This window comes from Octopus sinensis, linkage group LG2 (genome assembly GCF_006345805.1).
Source record: "Octopus sinensis linkage group LG2, ASM634580v1, whole genome shotgun sequence".
NCBI lineage: Eukaryota > Metazoa > Mollusca > Cephalopoda > Octopoda > Octopodidae > Octopus > Octopus sinensis.
This window is the reverse complement of record NC_042998.1, coordinates 33,924,277-33,947,938: the sequence shown is the minus strand read 5'-3', so window position 1 is coordinate 33,947,938 and position 23,662 is coordinate 33,924,277. Positions and strand designations below refer to the sequence as shown.

General features: G+C 39.7%; 1 protein-coding gene across 2 annotated transcripts in view; it reads right to left on the bottom strand.

Annotated features, from left to right (window-relative positions):
• LOC115232332 (H(+)/Cl(-) exchange transporter 7) overlaps positions 1-23,662 on the bottom strand; it is an 89,497-nt gene that overhangs the window by 59,551 nt on the left and 6,284 nt on the right. For both annotated transcript variants that reach the window (XM_029802160.2, XM_029802161.2), the window contains exons 3-9: positions 13,147-13,212; positions 10,793-10,858; positions 8,151-8,283; positions 6,655-6,764; positions 3,904-4,047; positions 1,546-1,629; positions 243-401 (exon numbers count right to left, since the gene is read on the bottom strand). In XM_029802160.2, the coding sequence (XP_029658020.1) occupies positions 243-401; positions 1,546-1,629; positions 3,904-4,047; positions 6,655-6,764; positions 8,151-8,283; positions 10,793-10,858; positions 13,147-13,212 (762 nt within the window). The remainder of the gene's footprint in view (positions 1-242; positions 402-1,545; positions 1,630-3,903; positions 4,048-6,654; positions 6,765-8,150; positions 8,284-10,792; positions 10,859-13,146; positions 13,213-23,662) is intronic.

Genomic DNA, 23,662 nt, shown 5'->3' with positions numbered 1-23,662 from the left:
CGTGTTCACATAACATAAGGAATCACATGTTCACATAACAGAGAGTCACATGTTCACATAGCAGGATAGAGAAGTCCTATTCAGACAACATAGGGAATCCCCTGTTCACACAACATAAGGAATCCCCTGTTCACACAAAACAGGGTATCCCCTATTCACACAAAAACACTTGATTCACATACAACGAACAATGAACCAGAACTGATAAAAACTAGAGTCTAGAAAGCAAAGTAGTAACTAACGATTTTCCAGGTAAGTGCCTGGTTCCAGAAGCTGGCCCCTTCCTCCAAGCTGAAGAGAACACCACCAACGGGGGCACCAAAAGCAGCAGCAACACCTGCAGCAGCCCCTCCTGACACAAAATCTCTCTTCTCAGTATCTGTACGGAAGAATTCAAATACCTGAAAATAGAATAAGAAAAGACAACAGGTTAATTAATCAATGTTTTGTTGTCAACAACAATAAAAACAAAAAGAGACTTTTGTAATACAAAGTGTCAGAGGAACGACAAAATGTGACAAAAGAAACTGAAAATTTGAGAAGTCCCTTAGAGTCATTTTCACTTGTAAAATTCTTTACATAAAGCTATAAGAACCAAAAGTAATATTAAAGAAATAACTTCTTTGAAATTAGTATTATAATAAGAATTTGAAAATATAGGCACAGTGCCAGAAACTTAACAAGTGGGAACACTGAAATCTAATGAAGACTGTTCGGTTTTTAGGAATACTTCTCCCGTCATCAGTCCATCATGGCATGAGCTGCCTGAAATTGTTGGTGAATCAAGTCAACTCCTTTTGAAGCTCTCTTTACAGATGGTCATCTTTATTAGATAACAGCTTGAACTTTTATGGGGCTATTGGAGTCTCAGGAGAACAAACTTGAAATTCTGAGAACCCTAAAATTACTTAAACGGATGGGGTTTGAGCTTCTTAGGGATACGTTAACCCTATAGCATTTAAACCAGCCATATCCAGCCGAAATTTTCTACTTTTTTTTTATGGTCATAACAGTCAGATCTAGTCTTTCACACCTACCTTACAATGTCATTCTAAAAACAAACAACCATATCATTAAAACCTTGAAGCTACAAGATAATGCATGATTAATACAAAACAATCGTCATCATCATCATCATCGTTTAACGTCCGTTTTCCGCGCTAGCACGGGTTGGACGGTTCGACCGGGGTCTGGGAAGCCAGGGGCTGCACCAGGCTCCAGTCTGATCTGGCAGAGTTCCTACAGCTGGATGCCCTTCCTAACGCCAACCACTCCGCGAGTGTAGTGGGTGCTTTTTACGTGCCACCTGCACAGGTGCCAGGGGGGTCCGGCATCGGCCACGATCAGTTGGAGCTTTTAACGTGCCACCGGCACGGAAGCCAGCTAAGGCAGCGCTGGCAACGGCCACGTTCGGATGGTGCTTTTTATGTGCCACCGGCACAGAAGCCAGTCGGGGCGGCGCTGGCAATATGAATAAATAAACTTTACATTTAGCAGAATAATCTGAATGCTGAAAGGTTAAGCAAAATAAATTGAAATACTTACATTTAAATCAAATCGAAGTGATGATGATCTGCCTTGTGATATTCCAGCAGCAACAACGGCCCCTGAATGAATCATAGGACCTTCCTGGAAGAGAGGATATGCAAATATTCGTTAAGTTGTGTATGCAAAAACATTATACGTGGGTGTAGGTTAATGTGTGTGTATATGAATGTATGCATGTTGTGATTATCGTTTAACGTCTGTTTTCCATGCTGGCATGGGTTGGACGGTTTGATTGAGGACTGGCAAGCCAGTAGGCTGCACCAGGCTCCAATCTGATCTGGCAAGGTTTCTACAGCTGGATGCCCTTCCAAATGCCAACCACTCAGAGAGGGTAGCGGGTGCATTTTATGTGCCACTAGCACGGGAGCCAGTCAGGCGTCACTGGCATCGACCACATTCGGATGGTGCTTTTTACATGCCACCAGCACAGGAGCCAGTCGGTGGGAGTGTGTATACACTTAAATGTGTGTATATATTTAAAGTGGTGTATATATATATGTAAACATGTGTACAAAGTGGTATCAAAAAGTTCCTGGACTAGTTCTGTAGTGCACAGACAGATGGCAGCACACAACTGAATGTACTGTGAGAGTTAGTGGTGTCCTTCATGCGGCAGTGTGCCCAAGTGACATCACTATGTCTATTTCACAAGTTGTGAAATTTGTGTTTTTGTGATCATGTGTATGCCGTAGTCTGCGATTTTGTCATGGACAGGAAGTTGGAACAAAGAGCCAATGTGAAACTTTGCATCAAGCTAGGAAACTACAGAAACATGGAGCATGCTATGGCGATGAGGCAACGGGTCATACCCAACGTGTCAAGTGGCACAGAGGTTTCAAAAGTGGAAGACTGTCCTTGGAAGGTGATGAAGCAATCTCGAAGACCTGTCGTGAGTGCCACATCTGGAAAGGCGGAGGAAATTCGTCAGCAGGAGGATCGTCAGAGGACAATCGACAACATTTTGAAGCATTTGAAGGAAGAAATTTGGTGGAAGTGACCAGATCTGGGGATCGTGAAGGACTGGATTCTTCACGATGACAATGCACCCTGTCATTGAACGCTCCTCACTCGTGAGTTTCTTGCCAAAAATAACATGGCATTACTTCCACACCTGCCCTATTCACCAGATTTAGCACCTCTTTACTCTTTTACTTGTTTCAGTCATTTGACTGCGGCCATGCTGGAGCACCACCTTTGGTCGAGCAAATCGACCCCAGGACTTATTCTTTGTAAGCCCAGTACTTATTCTATTGGTCTCTTTTGCCGAACCGCTAAGTGACAGGGACGTAAACACACCAGCATCGGTTGTCAAGCAATGCTAGGGGGACACAAACACACACATATATATATATATATATATATATATATACGACAGGCTTCTTTCAGTTTCCGTCTACCAAATCCACTCACAAGGCTTTGGTCGGCCCGGGGCTATAGCAGAAGACACTTGCGCAAGATGCCACGCAGTGGGACTGAACCCGGAACCATGTGGTTGGTAAGCAAGCTACTTACCACACAGCCACTCCTGCAGACTTCCATCTCTTCCCCCAAGATGAAAATGCAGCTCAAAAGGTTGTCGTTTTAACACCATTGCCGAGATCAAGTGCAAATTGCAGAAGGTCCTTACAGAAAGTGACTTTCAGGCTGGATTCCAAAAATGGCAGGAATGCTGGGACCAGTGTATTGTTGCGCAAGGTGACTATTTTGAAGGAGATGATGTTATTTTTTGTAGTAAACATAAGTAATCCAGGAACTTTTTGATGCCACCTTGTATATAGGTGAGAGCGTAGCATAAGTCTATTTATAAAGTTTCAAAACACAAAAGCACTGACCTAAGTTATGGAAGGTTTGAATTTCCTTATTTTCAGTGCTTTCAACATTTGAAATACACACAGTAAAGTTGAATGGAGTGATTACGAAATACATAACTATTTAGTTGATATTAACCTTAGGTTAACCAAGTAAGGGAGACAATTCTAAATGTTTTCCACATTATTATGCTTCATCAGTAGAAGTTTAGCCTTCACTATACCTTCCTGACATTGTTGTTGTTTTTTGTACTTTGCACAAGGGTGTGTAGTACAAAAAAAAATCTAATGATGCTAGGAAATGAGTCTATTTGATGATTAAATTAGGGAGAGATACTGACCAGGTGTTTAAATAATAAAAAGGTAGATTTGATTATTTTCGGGGTTATCAACAACAGAAAAAACCAGAGCAAGATATGGCACCACCACGAGTGCTTTTTACATGGAACCTACAAACATGTAAGCCTTTGCATGTGTGCGTGTGCACACAGACACAGAAAGGCTACATGCATGTAAAATAAGAATATTATAAAATTCAGTGCCTTACCTTTCCAACAGCCAAACCTCCAGCCACAGCACACACCACGCCGAATACTTTCACCACTAATGTCTTCAGGCGTACAACTTTAGGAACTTTTACTCCATTTAGAAAACATTTGATTTGGGGGATCCCACTTCCAGATGCAACAGGCTACAAAAGAAAATCAATCCATTTGTAAGTGGCAACTCAGTTTGGAACTTAAGAAAATTGTTTAGCATTCATGTGGTTCTAAGTTGCTTCCAACTCTGTGGGATCTTGCACAACTGTCGTCCACCAATACCTATTTCTTTACTACCCACAAGGGGCTAAACACAGAGGGGACAAACAAGGACAGACAAACGGATTAAGTCGATTATACTGACCCCAATGCGTAACTGGTACTTAATTTATCGACCCCGAAAGGATGAAAGGCAAAGTCGACCTCGGCAGAATTTGAACTCAGAACGTAACGGCAGACGAAATACCGCTAAGCATTTCGCCCGGCGTGCTAACGTTTCTGCCAGCTCACTACCAATACCTAAGAGCAAAACATGAGGAGTGAAATTTGATAGACAGAAACTGTGCTGAAGCCCATCAAATGTATATTTTGATGAGGGATGGCAAAAAGCAAAGTGTTGACACTAAAATACATAGCAGAATTTCCTTCTGCCTTGGTTGTCTCCCTTTATAGCCATTTTCCTGTCTTTCTACCTTGATGTCTTTTCACCAATATTCATGATAGAACAACTGTTTCTCCAGTTTTCTAAACACTACTATTCTGAGGAAAAATGAAAGCCAAAGCTGAGACAGAGTCAGTTTTAACCCTTCAACATTCAGAATATTCTGTCAAATCTAATCCTTATTTATTCCCATCGTTTTGAATTAATCCTGCATTATTTCATGGCTTTGAGATTTCGATGATGTGATTGTTTATGTTTAGAATGACATTGTAGGATAGGTGTGAAAGACTGGATCTGGCCAGGTTGAACAGAAAATAGGTAGAATATTTTGCCTTGGTATGACCGGTCTAAATGCTAATGCTGTGGTTCTCAACTGGGGCACATATAACCCTTGAGGGTCCATATAAAATTTTGCTGTTAAAATTATGTCCAATAAACTGGTTATTCTTCTTTAACCCTTTCATTACCAACCCGGCTGAAACCGGCTCTGACTCTGGGTACAAATGTCTTATTTTCATAAGTTTTGAATTAAAATCTTCCACCAAACCTTAGTCATAATTTATGTTCCTAATACTAGCTGAATGATAACTAAATTCTTTGTTATATTTAAAGTAATTGAAAGAAACACAGAGCATCTCCAAATAAATACATAGGCGCAGGAGTGGCTGTGTGGTAAGTAGCTTGCTAACCAACCACATGGTTCCGGGTTCAGTCCCACTGTGTGGCACCTTGGGCAAGTGTCTTCTACTATAGCCTCGGACCGACCAAAGCCTTGTGAGTGGATTTGGTAGACGGAAACTGAAAGAAGCCTGTCGTATATATGTATATATATATATAAGTGTGTGTGTATATGTTTGTGTGTCTGTATTTGTCCCCCTAGCATTGCTTGACAACCGATGCTGGTGTGTTTATGTCCCCATCACTTAGCGGTTCGGCAAAAGAGACCGATAGAATAAGTACTGGGCTTACAAAGAATAAGTCCCGGGGTTGATTTGCTCGACTAAAGGCGGTGCTCCAGCATGGCCACAGTCAAATGACTGAAACAAGTAAAAGAGAGAGTAACGAAGGGGTTAATACACAAAACTTTTCAGTTTTTTTTTTTATACAATTCCTAATAATTTTATTGTGTCTGGGGAGAGTCATTCTGTTTTAATGCCTTATTAATTAACACATTCAAGGCAGTGCTCCAGTGCGGTTGCAGTCAGAATGACTGAAACAGATTACATGACACAAACATGGGTGCTTTTTATGTGACAACTGCACCGTCAAACAGTTCTTTTTTACGCAGCACCATCACCAGTTCTTGACATGGCACCATCACCATTGCTTCTCAAACGACACAAGTACTGCTGCTTTTTACATGGTAGCAGCGCATTTTACATACTCTTTTACTTGTTTCAGTCATTTGACTGCGGCCATGCTGGAGCACCGCCTTTTAGTTGAGCAAATCGTCCCTGGGACTTATTCTTTGTAAGCCCAGTACTTATTCTATTGGTCTCTTTTGCCGAACCGCTAAGTGACGGGGACGTAAATACACAAGCATCGGTTGTCAAGCAATGCTAGGGGGACAAACACAGACACACAAACACATACACACACACACATATATATATATATATATATACGACAGGCTTCTTTCAGTTTCCATCTACCAAATCCACTCACAAGGCATTGGTCGGCCCGGGGCTATAACAGAAGACACTTGCCCAAGATGCCACACACTGGGACTGAACCCGGAACTATGTGGTTGGTTAGCAAGCTACTTACCACACAGCCACTCCTGCGCCTATGTCACCATTTTGTGTCTCCAGTATGGCTGCCTATTATGTAGTTCCAGCATGGGTGGGTTTTTTTACGTGGCACCAGTGGAACAAAAATACTTGCAAAACATGCATTGGTTGGTAGCAAGAAAGGGCATTTGGCTGAAGAACATTGCCTGAAGAAGTCCAACCCATGTCAGAATGGAATAAAAATGTAAAAACGTGATGACGAGAGTGGTGATGATGAGCATCCGTCCACTAAGAATTTTCTGCTTCCTCATCATACAACCTACATACAAAAACAATATAAATTAGGAACAATGCAAAAATAGACTTACAGCAAAGATGACTGTTGCTATGGATCCCAGAGCACTGAAGCCTGCATTGAATGCAATCCAAATTAAAAATGTTATCCCTAGACAGTTATGTCTGTTGCATATATTAAAATCTGTTTCGTTTGTTAAGGTGACACAGAAGAAAAGGTAAACAATAAACATTATACTGTTCTATATTTAAGAGATGAGGAATTATGCACATTATTTATATTTGACGGGCATATGGCATAGTGGTTAAGAGTGTGGGGCTACTAACTCCAAGATTCCAAGTTCGATTCTAGGCAGTGACCTGAATAATGATGATGATAATAGGAATAATAATAACAACAACATAGGAATGAGATCCCAGGTTCGAAATTTCCCTAAGACACCTGATGAAGGCTGGAGGGTATACCAGCTGAAACATTGTGTTAACAACAAACAAGATGAGGACAAATATCTGTCAAATGTAAATAATGTAAATAAACATTATATTTAGCATGAAAGAGGAAATCTCTACATTCGTGGTTCTAAACTTGGGTCCATATGACACCCCGGGAGTCCAAGTTAGTATTTTGGGGGTTCATTTTGCTTTGACGAATTGCAAAAAGCAACTTGGTTTCTTTCTTTAATTTTTTTATGTAGTTAAACACATGTTTAACTTCACCACTGCTTGACAACTAGTGTTGGTGTGTTTACATCCCAATTCAGCAAAGGGGACCAACAGAAAATTAAATACTCGGGTCAGTTCATTCAACTTAAGCATTTAAAGCAGTGCCCCAGCATGGCCACAGTCTAATGTCTAAAAGATAAAAGAAAAAAATCACAGGCAGTCATAGCAGTGGAGTTAAGAAATTTGATTCACAACGATGTGGTTCTGGGATCAATCTCAGTGCACAGCACCTTGAGCAAGTGTTTTCTTTGGTAGACTTGGATTAACCAGTACCTTGTATGTGGAATGGTAGAGAGAAACTGCAAAGAAGTCTGCATTTATGTTCACTGTGTTTGGAAACCTGACTGTGCATCATCGTCGTTGTTGACGTTGAACATCTGCTTTCCATGCTGGCATGGGTTGGATGGTTTGACTGAGGACTGGCGAGCCAGAAGGCTGCCCCAGGCACCAATCTGATCTGCCAAGGTTTCTGCAGTTGGATGCCCTTCCTAACACTAGCCACTCCGAGAGTATAGTGGGTGCTTTTTACGTGCCATCGGCATGTTAGCCTGTCAGGCAGCACTGGCATCGACCACATTCGGATGGTGCTTTTTATGTGCCACTGGTACGGGGGCCAGTCAGGGTGTACTGGCATCGACCATGTTCAGATGCTGCTTTTTACGTGCCACCAGCACAGGGAACCAGTCAGGCAGCACTAGCATCGACCTGTTAAAATAAGTAACAGACTGGAGATTGGAAAAAGTGCTGGAAGGCTCTGCCCCAGCATGGCCACATTTCAAAGACTAAAATCTGTAAGAGAAGAAAAAAAAATAAAAACATTATAGTAATTGCAATTTAAAAAGGATACAGTGTTTGATCTGATAAAATTTGAAGCCCGCTGCTGATGTCACTCCATAATCAATGAGACAAGCTATGAGCCCCGTGAGGACTCCAATGGAAAACATTACAAACCATCGCACCATTCCAATGTAAATGGTTTTCTGTAAGAAAAAAAAAAAAAAAAAAAAAAAAGAACAACTATGAAACAAATAAAATAACACAGTACAGAGAATATTTAATCCATTTGTTACTGTATTTATTTTGAGATGTTCAGTGTTTCTATCAATTAGGCATAGGAGTGGCTGTGTGGTAAGTAGCTTACCACTAGCTGTATTGAAGTGCCAGTCTGTTGCAAGAATTCTCTGATCTAAAAGCAACTGGTTAACTAGAGGCACTGAAGCAGCAACACTCCACGAGTTGGAGTTTCTCCCTTCCAGTCTTCGGGGTTCTTTAAAATTTTCAGACATTGCCCTTCCCCATCAGACTAAACCATAAAAAAAAATAATAATCAAAGAATTTCTTATTTCTTTATTGCCCACAAGGGGCTAAACACAGAGGGGACAAACAAGGACAGACAAAGGGATTAAGTCAATTACATCGACCCCAGTGCGTAACTGGTACTTAATTTATCGACCCTGAAAGGATGAAAGGCAAAGTCGACCTCGGCAGAATTTGAACTCAGAACGTAAAGACAGACGAAATACCGCTAAGCATTTCGCCCGGCATGCTAACGTTTCTGCCAGCTCCCAAGGGGCAACAACTGCATTTACACCGAAATGATTGGTGAGTGTAATACAAATGAGAGGGTCTTCAGTTAATTTGGTTCTGTAAGAACCATGCCTCTTGTCACTGAAGAGGGAAATTGATTATCTATTTAGGAATTAAACTAGCCATATCCGGTCAAAATATTCTGTTTTATGTTTAAACTGACCAGATTCAGCCTCTCACACCCACCTCACAATATCGTTCTAAAAGTAATCAGTTGCAACATGGAAACCTCAAAGCCACAAGATAACGCAGGATTAATTCAAAACATTGTTGATAATTAAGCACTACATTTGACAAAGTAGTCTGAATGCTAAAGGGTTGACTATGGAATAGCAAGTGCGTATTTCAATGGTGTCAACTACTTTAGAAATGCTAGATGTGTGAGTAAGAGATTAGTAGTTGCCAGTGGGAGAGAGAGATTACATTTCTTAAAAACTGAACAGTGGCATGCTTCATCATCATCATCATCATCATAATCATTTAACATCTGCCTTCCACGCTGACATGGGTGGGAAGATTTGACAGAAGCCAGTCAAGCAGAAGCCTGCCCCAGACTCCAGTGACTGTTTTGGAAGGATTTTTACAACTGTGTGCCCTTCCTAACACCAACCACTCTACAGAGGGGGCCAAGTGCTTTTTACATGGCACCAGCACAGGCGAGGTTAGTTTTGGTAGGGGTTTTACAACCAGATGCCCTTCCAAATGCCAACCACCTTACAGTGTGGACTGGATGCCTTTTACGCGGCACCTGCACTGACAGGGTCACCAAGCACCTTGTAAGATAAATAAATGCAAATAAAAATCATGTCCCATGAATTTGATAAAGACAAGGGCCAATATGAGAACATGTTATAAAATAATTGCTGAATATGTTTTAGTCTCAGGTTTTGCCAGCTGATCATCATCATCATCATCTATTTTCCATGCTGGCATGGGTTGGATGGTTTGACTGGAGCTGGTAAAGTCAGGGGCAGCACCAAGCTCCATTGGCATGATTTCTATAGCTAGGTGCTCTTCCTAATGCCAACCACTCCACAGAGTGTACTGGGCGTTTTTTATGTGGCACCAGCACCAATGCCTTCAATGTGGTACTAGCATGGGTGCTTTTCTATATTTTGTTGAATTTACCTGTAATTAGATTTGAGACAAAGATTATGAAGCAAATTTGGTTAAGAACCTATTGTTAAATTCTGTTCCAAAACTTACATCAACATGTTGATAAATAGGAAAATGAGAGTTGTTTTATTAAACCAGTCTAAATTCACGAGTAATTTATAATGTAACTGAAATACATAAGGGATGTATTTTGGTTAAAAAATATAGTGACAAAAGAGTTAAAGTGGCAAAGAAAAGGTTAAAAAAATTCCAGAGAGGATTTACTGAGTATGTGAAATATGGAGTTGAGAGTAAGGGAAACCCACAATTCTAGCAGTTTTAGAAAATTAATATTTGTAAATCTCACAACGAGAGATATTCAAGCAACAGTATTTTGGAGTAAAGATTGTTTGCCAACATGATATGGCAGTCCTGGTTTCGGACGAATGTTGCTGTAATTTAGCCCCAGGAGACATCGTTTCCAGCTGGCTATATGATACGAACTGTGTCCTTATATTTTTGAACAAGGGGGTGCTAGATTCTCTTGTTCGAAAATATAAGGACACAGATCATGTCGTATAGCCAGCTATAGACAATGTCTCTTGGGGCTAAATTACAGCAACATTCATCCTAAACCAGGACTGCCGTGTTATGTTGGTAAACAATCTTTACTCTGGAGCAGTTTTGTTGGCATAATTAGTGTTGATAGATCTGTCTTGGAAAACAGGGAGGTGTTGTGAAGAAGTGAGATTTTAAACCAGATTGGCCAGAAGTTGAGAAGAGAATTCACTTCAATAAGTAACTTACCCATTTTGTTCTGTCAATCAGTTCTTTTTCATAAATGCTGTTTTCAACTGGATCATAATCTAAACTCTTGAAATTGAAAATAAATGAAAGAAAATAAAGAAAATTTTGAATCTTTTATGACATTTAATTGTTTCTTCTGAACAGATTTAATCAACTATTGAAATTAAATATTATGAAAACGTTCAGTCGAAAATTCTATTTTTCAGTTCTAAATACCTTCGTTGTAAGTAATTACCACACCCCTAACACCAAACAGATAAAAATAATTTACTGAAATATTATCACAATATAATTCCTTAGAAAATTACTATTTGTAAATCTCACGAGAGATATTCAGTAGCAGTACTTTGGAGTAAAGATTGTTTGCCAACATAACATGGCAGTCCTGGTTTAGGACAAATGTTGCTGTAATTTAGCCCCAGAGACATCGTCTCCAGCTGGCTATATGACATGATCTGTGTCCTTATATTTTCGAAACAAGGGAATCTAGCACCCCGCCCATTCAGCTCAAAACAATATCTGTGTATCGCGATTTCCAGGTTATTTCCCTTCATCAGCACAGAATAATTGTCCGACTAGAGGTGGCGCTGCCAAATTCCCATTCAAAATATATATTTTTCAAAGTGACAACTAGTCACTGATCTATAAATTAGAATAAATTACAGCAACATTTATCCAAAACCAGGACTGCCATGTTATGTTGGCAAATAATCTTTACTGCAATATAATTCCTGTTCAATGAACTGAACAAAACGATAAAACAATCATCAATAGAGTAATGAACTACTAACTAGCAGGTCTTGAGTTCAAATTCACTGCAAGAGATTCATTTTACATCAAAGTCAAACAATTCTACACTTTTCGTAGCTGCCAAGAAATAAGAAGCAGATCTTCTGAAAGTACCACTTGCAAGTAATTAGAGCCAAGTCTAATATCACATACATTACTAATCTACTTAAGATTAAATAATGCTTAGTTCCATATAAAACATTGCTACATTATTTACATTTGATGGATATTTGTCCTCATCTTGTTTATCGTTGTGCCGGTGGTACGTAAAAAGCACCATCTGACCGTGGCCGATGCCAGTGCCACCTAGACTGGCTTCCATGCCGGTGGCACGTAAAAAGCACCAATCCGATCGTGGCCATTGCCAGCCTCGCCTGGCACATATAAAGCACCCACTACACTCACGGAGTGGTTGGCGTTAGGAAGGGCATCCAGCTGTAGAAACACTGCCAGATCAGACTAGAGCCTGGTGCAGCCTTCTGGCTTGCCAGATCCCCGGTCGAACCGTCCAACACATGCTAGCATGGAAATCGGACGTTAAACGATGATGATGATGATGACGACGTTTCAGCTGATATACCCTCCAGCCTTCATCAGGTGTCTTGAGGAAATTTTGAACCTGGGTTCTCATTCCTAAGGTATTTTTCGATGTTATTATTATTACTATTATTATTTTTATTCAGGTCACCGCCTGGAATCAAACTCAGAATCTTGGATTTAGTAGCTCGCGTGCTTAACCACTATGCCATATCCCCGTGATGAAGGCAGGAGGGTATATCAGCCAAAACATTGTGTTAACAACAAACAAGATGAGGACAAATACCCATCAAATGTAAATAATGTACATAATTCCTCATCTCTTAAATATAGAACTGTAAAACATTGCTAAGTGCAATAACCATGTGATATTTTGTTAAATAGAAATATATATATATACATAAGTGCAGGTGTGGCTATGTGGTAAGAAGTTTGCTTCCTAACCACATGGTTCCAGGTTCAGTTCTACTGCGTGGCACCTTGGGCAAGTGTCTTCTACTATAGCCTCAAGTCAACTAAAGCCTTGTGACAGAATCTGAAAGAAGCTAGTTATACATGTGTGTATGTGTTTCTATCTGTCCTCTACCAATTTCTTTACTGCCCACAAGGGGCTACACACAGAAGGGACAAACAAGGACAGACAAACGGATTAAGTCGATTATATCGACCCCAGTGCATAACTGGTACTTATTATATCGACCCCGAAAGGATGAAAGGCAAAGTCGACCTCGGCGGAATTTGAACTCAGAACATAGCAGCAGACGAAATACTGCTAAGCATTTCGCCCAGCATGCTAACGTTTCTGCCAGCTCGCCACCTTTGTTTGTATCTGTCCCCTACCACCACTTGACAACTGGTGATGGTTTGTTTACATCTATGTATCCTAGCAGTATGGCAAAAGAGAGTTATGTACCAGACATTTAAAAAAAAAAAAAGCACTGGGAGTTGATTTGTTTGACTAAAATTCTTCAAGGCATGGTCGCAGTCTAATGTTTAAAACAAAAGATTAAAAATAAAAGCAATAATACCTCATAAAGATTGCTGAGACAAGTATTTTCAACCCCTTCCTGAATAATTTCTGGGTATTGATCCCCCTATAAAAATAAAAAAAGAAAAGGAATTCAGTTAAGCATTTATTTATAACATGCATTCAATAAAAATTTCAGCTGGTGTTCATAACTGGTGTTAATATATTTTTACTAAGTCTGGTTACTTTGACGAAATAGAATGGCTTGGAATTGCAGAAGAGGAGGCTGAAGATAGCATTACAGATTACTGGAGAAAATTTCATTGCATCTCAGAAAAATTTATACTCAGTGAAAGAATAAGACCGTATACATTGAAAGAACAGCCAGGAAAACCAGTGAAGATATTACAAATTTCCATGGTGAGCAGGAGGAATTAAATGTAGAATTTGCAGAAGAGACTTTTAGAGAATCTTTTTGACAAAGAACAAACAGGAATTCTGATTGAAAGGCAGTTTTACATAGTTTTGTCTTATGCCAAAGCTGAGAAAACCTTTAACCCTTCAGCAGTTAAACTGGTCGTATCTGGCCCAAATACTCTGCCTGTTTTATAGTCAAACTGGCCAGATCCAACCACTCATACCTATTTCTTTACTACCCACAAAGGGCTAAACACAGAGGGAACAAACAAGGACAAACAAACGGATAAAGTAGATTATATCGACCCCAGTTTGTAACTGGTACTTAACTTATTGACCCCGAAAGGAGGAAAGGCAAAGTCGATCTCGGCGGAATTTGAACTCAGAACGTAGCGGCAGACGAAATACCTATTTCTTTACTACCCACAAGGGGCTAAACACAGAGGGAACAAACAAGGACAAACAAACGGATTAAGTTGATTATATCGACCCCAGTTTGTAACTAGTACTTAATTTATCGACCCCGAAAGGATGAAAGGCAAAGTCGATCTCGGCGGAATTTGAACTCAGAACGTAGCGGCAGACGAAATACCTATTTCTTTACTACCCACAAGGGGCTAAACACAGAGGGAACAAACAAGGACAAACAAACGGATTAAGTTGATTATATCGACCCCAGTTCATAACTGGTACTTAATTTATTGACCCTGAAAGGATGAAAGGCAAAGTCAACCTTGGCAGAGTTTGAACTCAGAACGTAACGACAGACAAAATACGGCTATGCATTTTGCCCGGCGTGCTAACGATTCTGCCAGCTCGCCATCTTCCAACCACTCATACCTACCCTACAATGTCATTCTAAAAATAAGCAATCACATCAAAATCTCAAAGCCACGAGATAATACACAATTAACTGGAAACAATGTAAATAAATAGGTATCGCATTTGACAGAGGAATCTGAATGCTAAAGGGTTAAATTGAAGGGGCCAATTGTACAATTCAAGTAGAAGTATCCAATATCAGAATTATGGACAGCGTGACCATGACTGGCCATCATTGTTAGGCGGTTGTGGTGGGGGAAATTCTAAAAGTTTAGTACTTTCAAAGTGAGTGCCACAGTTACGGTGAGCAAAGCTTTGAAGCACCATACAAAATAATGTGGAGAGACACAGGAAAAATAGCTTAACTGTTTAGCATTTTAAAGCAGTTATATCCAGCCAAAATATTCTACCTGTCTTAAGTTCAAACCAGCCAGATTTGGCCCCCACACCTCTTCCTTACAATGTTACTCTAAAATTATAGAATTTGGACAAGGATAGCTGTGTAAAGAACTGTGGAGGGAACCTGTGGCAGAGGTAGACACAGGAAGACATGGGATGAAGTGGTGAAGCATGATCTTCGAACTTTGGTCCTCACAGACGCAATGTCTAGTGACCAAGGCCTTTGGTGATATGCTGAGCCTGAGAAGACCCAACAAGCCAAGTGAAATTGTAGTTGTAGCTGATGCTGGTGGTCCGTAACTGGCACCTAAAAAGCACCTTTCCAGCATTGGGGCTCACGGAGGTAAAGTGGTTGATACTGGTGGAACATGAAAAGCTCCTTTCAATTGTTAGGCCTCATGGAGGCAATGACTGAGACCTTTGGCATTATGTCATGCTTGAGAAGAAGACCCATCAAGCCAAGCAAAATCACAGTTGTGGCAGATACTGGTGTCATGCAAATGGCACCCGTGCCGGTGGAATGTAAAAGCACCCATTACACTCTCAGAAGGGGGTTGGCATTAGGAAGGGCATCCAGTAGTAGAAAACCACACCAAATCAGACTGGAGTTTGGTGCAGCCTTCCAGCCCATCAGCCCTGGTCAAACTGCCCAACCCATGCCAGCATGGACAACAGACATTAAATGTCGATGATGATCATCACCGAAACCTGAAAGCTAAGAGAAAAGACATGATTACTTTGAAACAATGGGCATAAATAAGCGTTACATTTGACAGAGGAATGCTAAGGGGTTACAGAGATGCTTTTCTGCCGGTGAATGAGAAAGAATAACGTATAAACCAAGAACTGTCAAAATTTAATTGATTTTGGGGACTTACTAAACCAATAACAGCAGCTGTCAAGGTTTTGTTGACAATGTGAAAATGCTATCGATAATTTTGGAGGCGTTTCAAATTAATTTGACCTTTTGATCTAATTTCAATCTTATGTTATCTTTCGTATGTTTCCTTAATAGGCCGTTACAACTGAATCGTTTCATTTAAAGCAATTTCTTTATCCACACCAGAATATCTTCTCATGAATATTTTTGTTGTATGTATTTATCCATCATTTCTCATTATGTTATTATTTTTAGAAAATGCAGAAATTCTGCTTAAACCCTTTCCTTACCAAATTTCTATTGAAATACTCTGCTTTGTTTCAGTGGATTTAGAAAAGAATGATGAATTTAGTAAAATATCCATGCCAGTGGCACATAAAAGGCACCATTTGAGTGTGATCATTACCAGCGTCGCCTTACTGGCACTTATGCCTGTGCTAGTAGGGTGCCAAGAGCACTATCCGAGTGTGATTGTTACCAGAGCGACTAACTGGCTTCCATGTTGGTGGCACATAAAAGGAACCATTCGAGCATGATCATTATCACCATTGCCTTACTGGCACCTGTGCCAGTGGAATGTGTAAATAGATTCTAGCGAGGTCACTGCCAGTACCGCCTGATTAGACCTGTGCCGATGGCATATAAAAAGTACCCACTACACTCTAGGAGTGGTTGGTGTTAGGAAGGGCATCCAGCTGTAGAAACTCTGCCAGATCAAGATTGGAGCCTGGTACAGCCATATGGTTCATCAGCCCTCAGTCAAAATCATCCAACCCATGCTAGCATGGAAGGCAGATGTTAAACGATGATGATGATTATTAAGCTGATATTTAGAACATAAATTAATGAGAAAATTTGATGGCAGGTTTTAATTTAGACCCTTTTTAAAATCAGAAGTTTGTATTCCAAAGCCAGAGGCAGTCACAGATGGAATGGTATCAAAAGTATTAATGCAATTCCAACAAAAGTCTCTTTCAAAAGTAGTATTCTATTCAGACTTGTGGTAACCAAGGAAAGAGTTTAGAAATTTTAACAAAAGATTCAGGTCAAAAGAGAAAGTTGTTCCTTGTTGATTTTGTTGTATTCTAAAAGGAAATGTAACTTTCAACTTAATTATTACATGGAATTCTAATTTTACCGTGGGTTATTTTAGTTGAATGCCAGTAATGGAAAACGGATGTTAAATGATGATGTGAATGGAAGCATAATTGGCAGCTTCTTTGCTATTAGCATAGAACTTATGTTACAGACACATCCATAACAAAGATCGGAACTAGATGCAAAACCGAAAAAGCTTGCTGCAAAACTGTCTTTTGGTTCCTTAATTGCATCGAGAGGCACAGGCATGGTTGTGTGCTAAGAAGCTTGCTTCCCAACCACATGGTCCTGGGTTCAGTCCCACTGCATAAAACCTTGGGCAGGTGTCTTCTACTATAGCCTCAGGCTGACCAATGACTTATAAATGGATTTGGTAGATGGAAACTGAAAGAAGCCAGTCGTATATATGTGTATGTATGTGTGTGTCCCACCACTGCTTGATAACTGGCGTTGGTGTGTTTGTTTATCAGCTCAGCAAGAGGCAGGCACAACAAATACCAGGCTTAAAAAAATATGCCCTGGGGTTGATGCATCATCATCATCATCGTTTAACGTCCGTTTTCCATGCTAGCATGGGTTTGACGGTTTGACTGGGGACTGGTGAACCAGATGGCTGCGCCAGGCTCCAATCTGATCTGGCAGAGTTTCTACAGCTGGATGCCCTTCCTAACGCCAACCACTCCAAGAGTGTAGTGGTTGCTTTTAAAGTGCCACCAGCACAAGAGCCAGTCAGGTGGCACTGGCAATGGCCACGCTCGAAAATGGTGTTTTTTATGTGTCACCTGCACAGGAGTCAGTCCAGCAGCACTGGCAACGACCTCGCTCAAAACCAAAACTCCTTCAAAGTAGTGCCCTAGCATGGCCACAGTCTAATGATGACAAAAGATGAAAGATAACGTAACAAATGAATGAGCTGCTGCAACACTCTTTCAGTTTCTTAATTGCGTCAAGAGATTCAGCTGATAACAGGAAATACTTGATAATCATCATCATCATCTAATGTCTGTGTTCCATGCTAGCATTGGTGAGATGGTACCACAAGAGCTGGCCAGGCTGAAGCCTGCACCGGGCTTCTGTGACTGTTTTGGCAATCTTTCTACAGCTGGATGCCCTTCCTAATGCCAACCACTTCAAGAGTGTAGTGGGTGCTTTTTTATGTGCCACTAGCACAGGAGCCAGTCAGGCAGGTCTGACATCGATCACATTCAGATAGTGCTTTTTACGTGCCACCAGTACTGGGGCCAGTCAGGGCGTACTGACATCAGCCATGTTCAGTTGGTGCTTTTAAGGGCCACCAGCACAGGAGCCGGTCAGGCAGACCTGGTATCGACCACGTTCAGATGGTGGTTTTTATGTGCCATATACACATACATACATACATACATATATACACATATATCTAATCATATATACAAATATACCTATACATATATGTATATATATATATATATATATATACCAACGCGCGCACACAGACAGACACACACCAACATACACAGATACAGACACACACCAACACACACACACAGATACACACCAACACACACACACAGACACACAGATACACACTGACACACACACAAAACAGGCTGCAGAAATTTCAGCTAATTTTGGGGTCATTTTGAATGAAGTCTATGAAACACTCCAGTTTCTTGAACTGTTTAGAATCTGAAATCCTGTCATGTGGCAGTCTCAGTCCATGAAGACCCAAACCGCATTTTTGCCTTCTCTCCAAATCTGACTTCTAAACCACAGTGCCTCACAGCAAACCCCTTTGTTCTTCAGAGTATGAGCCAGTGCCATGTAAAAAGCAACGGCGCCTGAGTCACTTAACCCTTTCGTTACCAACCCGGCCAAAACCGGCTCTGGCTCTGTAGTATTAATGTCTTGTTTTCATAAGTTTTTCATTAAAATCTTCCACCAAACCTTAGTTGCAATTTATGTTCCTAACAAGTTATTTTACAATATTCTTAATTATATTTAAAATAATTGAAAGAAACACAGAGCATCTAAAAAAAAAATATGGTAACGAAAGGGTTAATAAGAACCTAATGCATTGTGAAGTGGTTGGCATTAAGAATGGCACTGAGTTATGGAAACCAAGCCAAAACAGATGACTAGAGTCTGTGGAGCCTGCTGCAGTTCTCTGGTTTGCCAGTTCCTATCAAACCATCCAACACATACCAGTATGGAAATGGATGGACGATGATGATGATGATTAAGCTTATTAGAGCAAAGGTTGCATATTTTCATCATGAATCCTTTTATTATCTCCATATATCATTACATTATCAGAATAATGTTCCATTTTTTTTCAAGTCCTTAAGTTCTTCATTGTCCTATCAAAAAACTACCGCTATTTGTCACTCCAATAATTAATCACAGAAATTAGTTTAATTTATTATTTACTTCAACAGTTGTAAAGCGTTGATCTCTCTCGAAGAGGTGAGGTCACATGATAAGCCAGACAAAGGTCAGTAATAATGAGATGATGATTTTCATGAATTTGACAGAGAAAAAAAAAAAAAAAAAATCACTAATGAGTCATAGGGAATGTACATCTATTAATAGGAAATACATAGTCAACGGCTAAATACTTTTTATCACAACAATTTAACAATACCATGAGGATTCTAAAGTTATAATTATTTCCTCAGCCAACAGTTTTTTTCAGATTTAATGGATTCGTCGTCTTCAAAAGATCAACTCAGAGAGGAATAAAACACGGGTACGGTTTCCATAGAAATCAATAAGCTTGACTCGGTGAATATTTGAAGTTTTGTAAAACAGACGATTAAGTCCTGGAGTTTATAACAGATACAAGCATGGGGTAGGGGCTTTACTTGTAGATACAAGCATGGGTAGGGGCTTTACTTGTAGATACAAGCATGGGGTAGGGGCTGGCCCTCGTGCCGGTGGCATGTAGAAGCACCCACTACACTCCCGGAGTGGTTAGCGTTAGGAAGGGTATCCAGTTGTAGAAACTCTGCCAGATCAGATTGGAGTCTGGTGCAGCCATCTGGTTTGCCAGATCTCAGTCAAATCGTCCAACCCATGCTAGCATGGAAAGCAGACGTTAAACGATGATGATGATGATAGTAATAAAATTCACGAGATGACAGAATCATATTTTCCACAGGCAATAAAAAGTCCAGTCACCAGAGATCAATTGTTTGTTTCAATGTTTGGAATTTTTTCCTTTCCTTTTAAGCATTTCCATTAACAAATAAATTTGAGTAGAATTTAATGCCAAGCAGTTTTTAGGAGGTTTTTGTGAGTGAAAGACAATTCATTACCATTGATTGTGTGTCCATTACAGATCCAAAAATTTTTGCTGAGATTCTTGTTATTACAATTAAGTACTTTGGGAAAATGTCCTTAATCTTACAATTGAGATTTCATTTATCAACAGTAAAATATTCTTTGTGACAGTCTTTGAAATAAGTTTTTGTCAATCTGAATTGAATTTACATTATTTACATTTGGCAGATATTTGTCCTCATCTCGTTTGTTGTTAACACAACGTTTCGGCTGATATACCCTCCAGCCTTCATCAGGTGTCTTGGGGAAATTTCGAACCTGGGTTCTCATTCCTAAGGTATTTTACAATGTTGTTGTTATTATATAATTATTATTATTATTCAGTTCTATATTCAAGAGATGAGGAATTATGTACATTATTTACATTTGACAGATATTTGTCCTCTTCTTGTTTGTTCTTAACACAATGTTTCGGCTGATATACCCTCCAGCCTTCATCAGGTGTCATGGGGAAATTTCGAACCTGGGTTCTCATTCCTTTGGTATTTTGCCATGTTGTTATTATTATTATTATTATATTATTATTGTTATTCAGGTCGCTGCCTGGAATCAAACTTGGAATCTTGGGGTTAATAGCCTGCGCTCTTAACCACTATGCCATATGCCCATGGAAATAATGTAAATAATGTACATAATTCCTCATCTCTTAAATATAGAACTGGATTGAATTTATCTTAAAAATGCAACATCTCGGTCAATCGCTCAATCCATCACTCAATATCTCCCAGCATTATTCACTTTGTTCAGTGCTCCAAGATTTGATCAGCATCACTGAGTACTGAGCATCAATGTAACCAACTTAAAACTTCCTCCTCCTCCTAATTTACTGGCCTTGAGCCAACATTTGAAACCAATATAAAATGTCACTAGAAGCTGGGATCACCAAGCGTAGATTGGCATATTTCGGTCATATTATGCGGAGAGAATCCCTGGAGAAGGACATCATGCTCGGAATGGTCAGTGGCAAGAGAGGAAGAGGCCGACCAAGAACCTGCTGGCTTGACGCCATCAAGAGTGATACCGGAATGGACATGGCCAGTCTGAAGGAAGTGGCCCAGGATAGAACTGACTGGAGGACACTGATCCAACGAGTGACCGAGAGTCGACTTCGACTGAGCGGATAGAGAGAGAGAGAGTATATTAAATGATAATGATATATATATATTTTTACAGTCTGCGTTTTTCTATATGTTGCTTGCTCAGTTTTTTCGTGGTTCTTCTATTATTCAATTTTTTTTTAGTTCGTTATGATGTGTGGTTTGTGCCTGATGAATATATTTGAGTTTTTTGAACATATGAAACTATTAGTAGCACTTTAGTACAAGTATTGTGACCTTTAAATAAATAATATTTATCTTTCACCAGATGGAGGACTTTTTTTGTTGAATTTTCTATCATGGATCAGTACATTTTATATATATATGTGTGTGTGTATATATATATATTGATTTCCTGATATTAATAATAATATATTATAATATATAATATATATATATATATATATATATATATATATATATATATTATATATATACACACACATACATATATACAAACACATACATTTATAATTCAAGATTCTTGATGTGAAGTCATGTATTGCTATATATATATATATCATCATCATCATCATTTAGCGTCCGCTTTCCATGCTAGCATGGGTTGGACAATTCAACTGGGGTCTGGGAAGCCAGAAGGCTGCACCAGGTCCAGTCTGATCTGGCAATGTTTCTACGGCTGGAATATAGGTGGAGGCAGTGGACTCGCGGTCAGAGGATTGTGGTTTCAATTCCTAGACCGGGCATTTTGTTTGTTTACTGAGCGAAAACACCTAAAAGCTTCATGAGGCTCTGGCAGGGGATGGTGGGGACCCCTGTTGTACTCTTTCGCCACAACTTTCTCTCACTCTCTCTTCCTGTTTCTTGAGTAACGCTGTGATGGACTGGCGTCCCGTCCAGCTGGGGGAAACACATACGCCACAGAAACCTGGAAACCAGGCCCATGAGCCTGGCTAGACTTGAAAAGAGCGACATTTCATTTTTTATATATATATATATATATATATATATATAGGCATATAACATACACATATGTACATACTGACATATATATGTGTGTGTATATATATATATATATATATATATATGTATATGCATGCATATATGGGTACAGGACGTCACAATATGTAAACATGAAATCTGAAATACAAAGACTTTTTTTTTTGTGAACAAAAGAAACAAATGGAAAACAAGACAACAAAAAGAATGACCCTTGTTTACATATTGTGACATCCTGTACCCATTTATGCATATATATATATATACATATATATACACACACATACATCAGTATGTACATATATGTATATATGCCTATATATATTTTATTTATCATTTATATGATTGAACGCCATGCATCCATTTCCCAGTAATTTATCTTATCTCTCTCTCTACACACACCCATATATATATATAAAGCCACACAAACACAATATATATATATATAAGATATAATATATATATATATATATATATATATATGCACACATGCTCATTATTACAAACTTATCACACACTCTCTCTTTGTTCCCAGTGGAGGCCTGACAGTGTCCAGCTGGACATCTCTTCAAGTATGTCTGCCTGTAACGGATTCAATGATTTATGATGATAGCAATTCATTATAAGCAACATCTGCATGTTTCTACAATCAATCATTTTTCGTTTTCTTCTTAAATCATGAAACAAACTTCAAACTAGCCACTCACTTTTTTCCTTATCAATCTGGAAAGACTATTGAGATGCTAGAGCTGAATTATGTAGATTGTGTGCCATGTGCAGAAGGTGAGATGGAGAGGAACCTCAATTGGACTCTTCAATGGCAAGTACAAAAGTTTGAATTTTTCTGAGTAGCTAGCAGTGACAGTGCGGGTGGGGGAAGCATACAGTTGGTAGAGAAATGGGCAGATACACAGACATACATCATCATCATCGTTTAACGTCCGTTTTCCATGCTAGCATGGGTTGGACGGTTCGACTGGGGTCTGGGAAGCCAAGAGGCTGCACCAGGCTCCAGTCTGATCTGGCAGTGTTTCTACAGTTGGATGCCCTTCCTAATGCCAACCACTCTGTGAGTGTAGTGTAAAATAAATGCGCCCTTTTAAAACCTAGCCAGGCTCATGGGATCGGTTTCCTGGTTTCAATGGTGTATGCGTTCCCCAGCGGGACAGGATGCCAGTCCATCGCAGCGTTACTCATTTTTGCCAGCTGAGTGGACTGGAGCAACAGGTAATGAAGTGTTTTGCTCAAGAACACAACGCGTCATGCGGTCTAGGAATTGAAACCTCAATCTTACAATCATGATGCTGACACTCTAACCACTAAGCCACGCGCCTCCACAATGTATGTTTATAAATATGAAGGGGTCAAAGTGTGTGATAGAATAAGTATAAACGAAATATGGATGATATAAATAATGACAACTCCACTTGTGCTTCGCAATTTGGATAGTGAAGATGAACAGGACTGATTCTATGAGGCACAATTGTAACTACGTCAATGAGGAATGACAATGACATCATCATGCCTGGTGACTTCAGTGGAGATGTTGGTATTATAAAGGATTCTATAGAAGCTGTGACTTC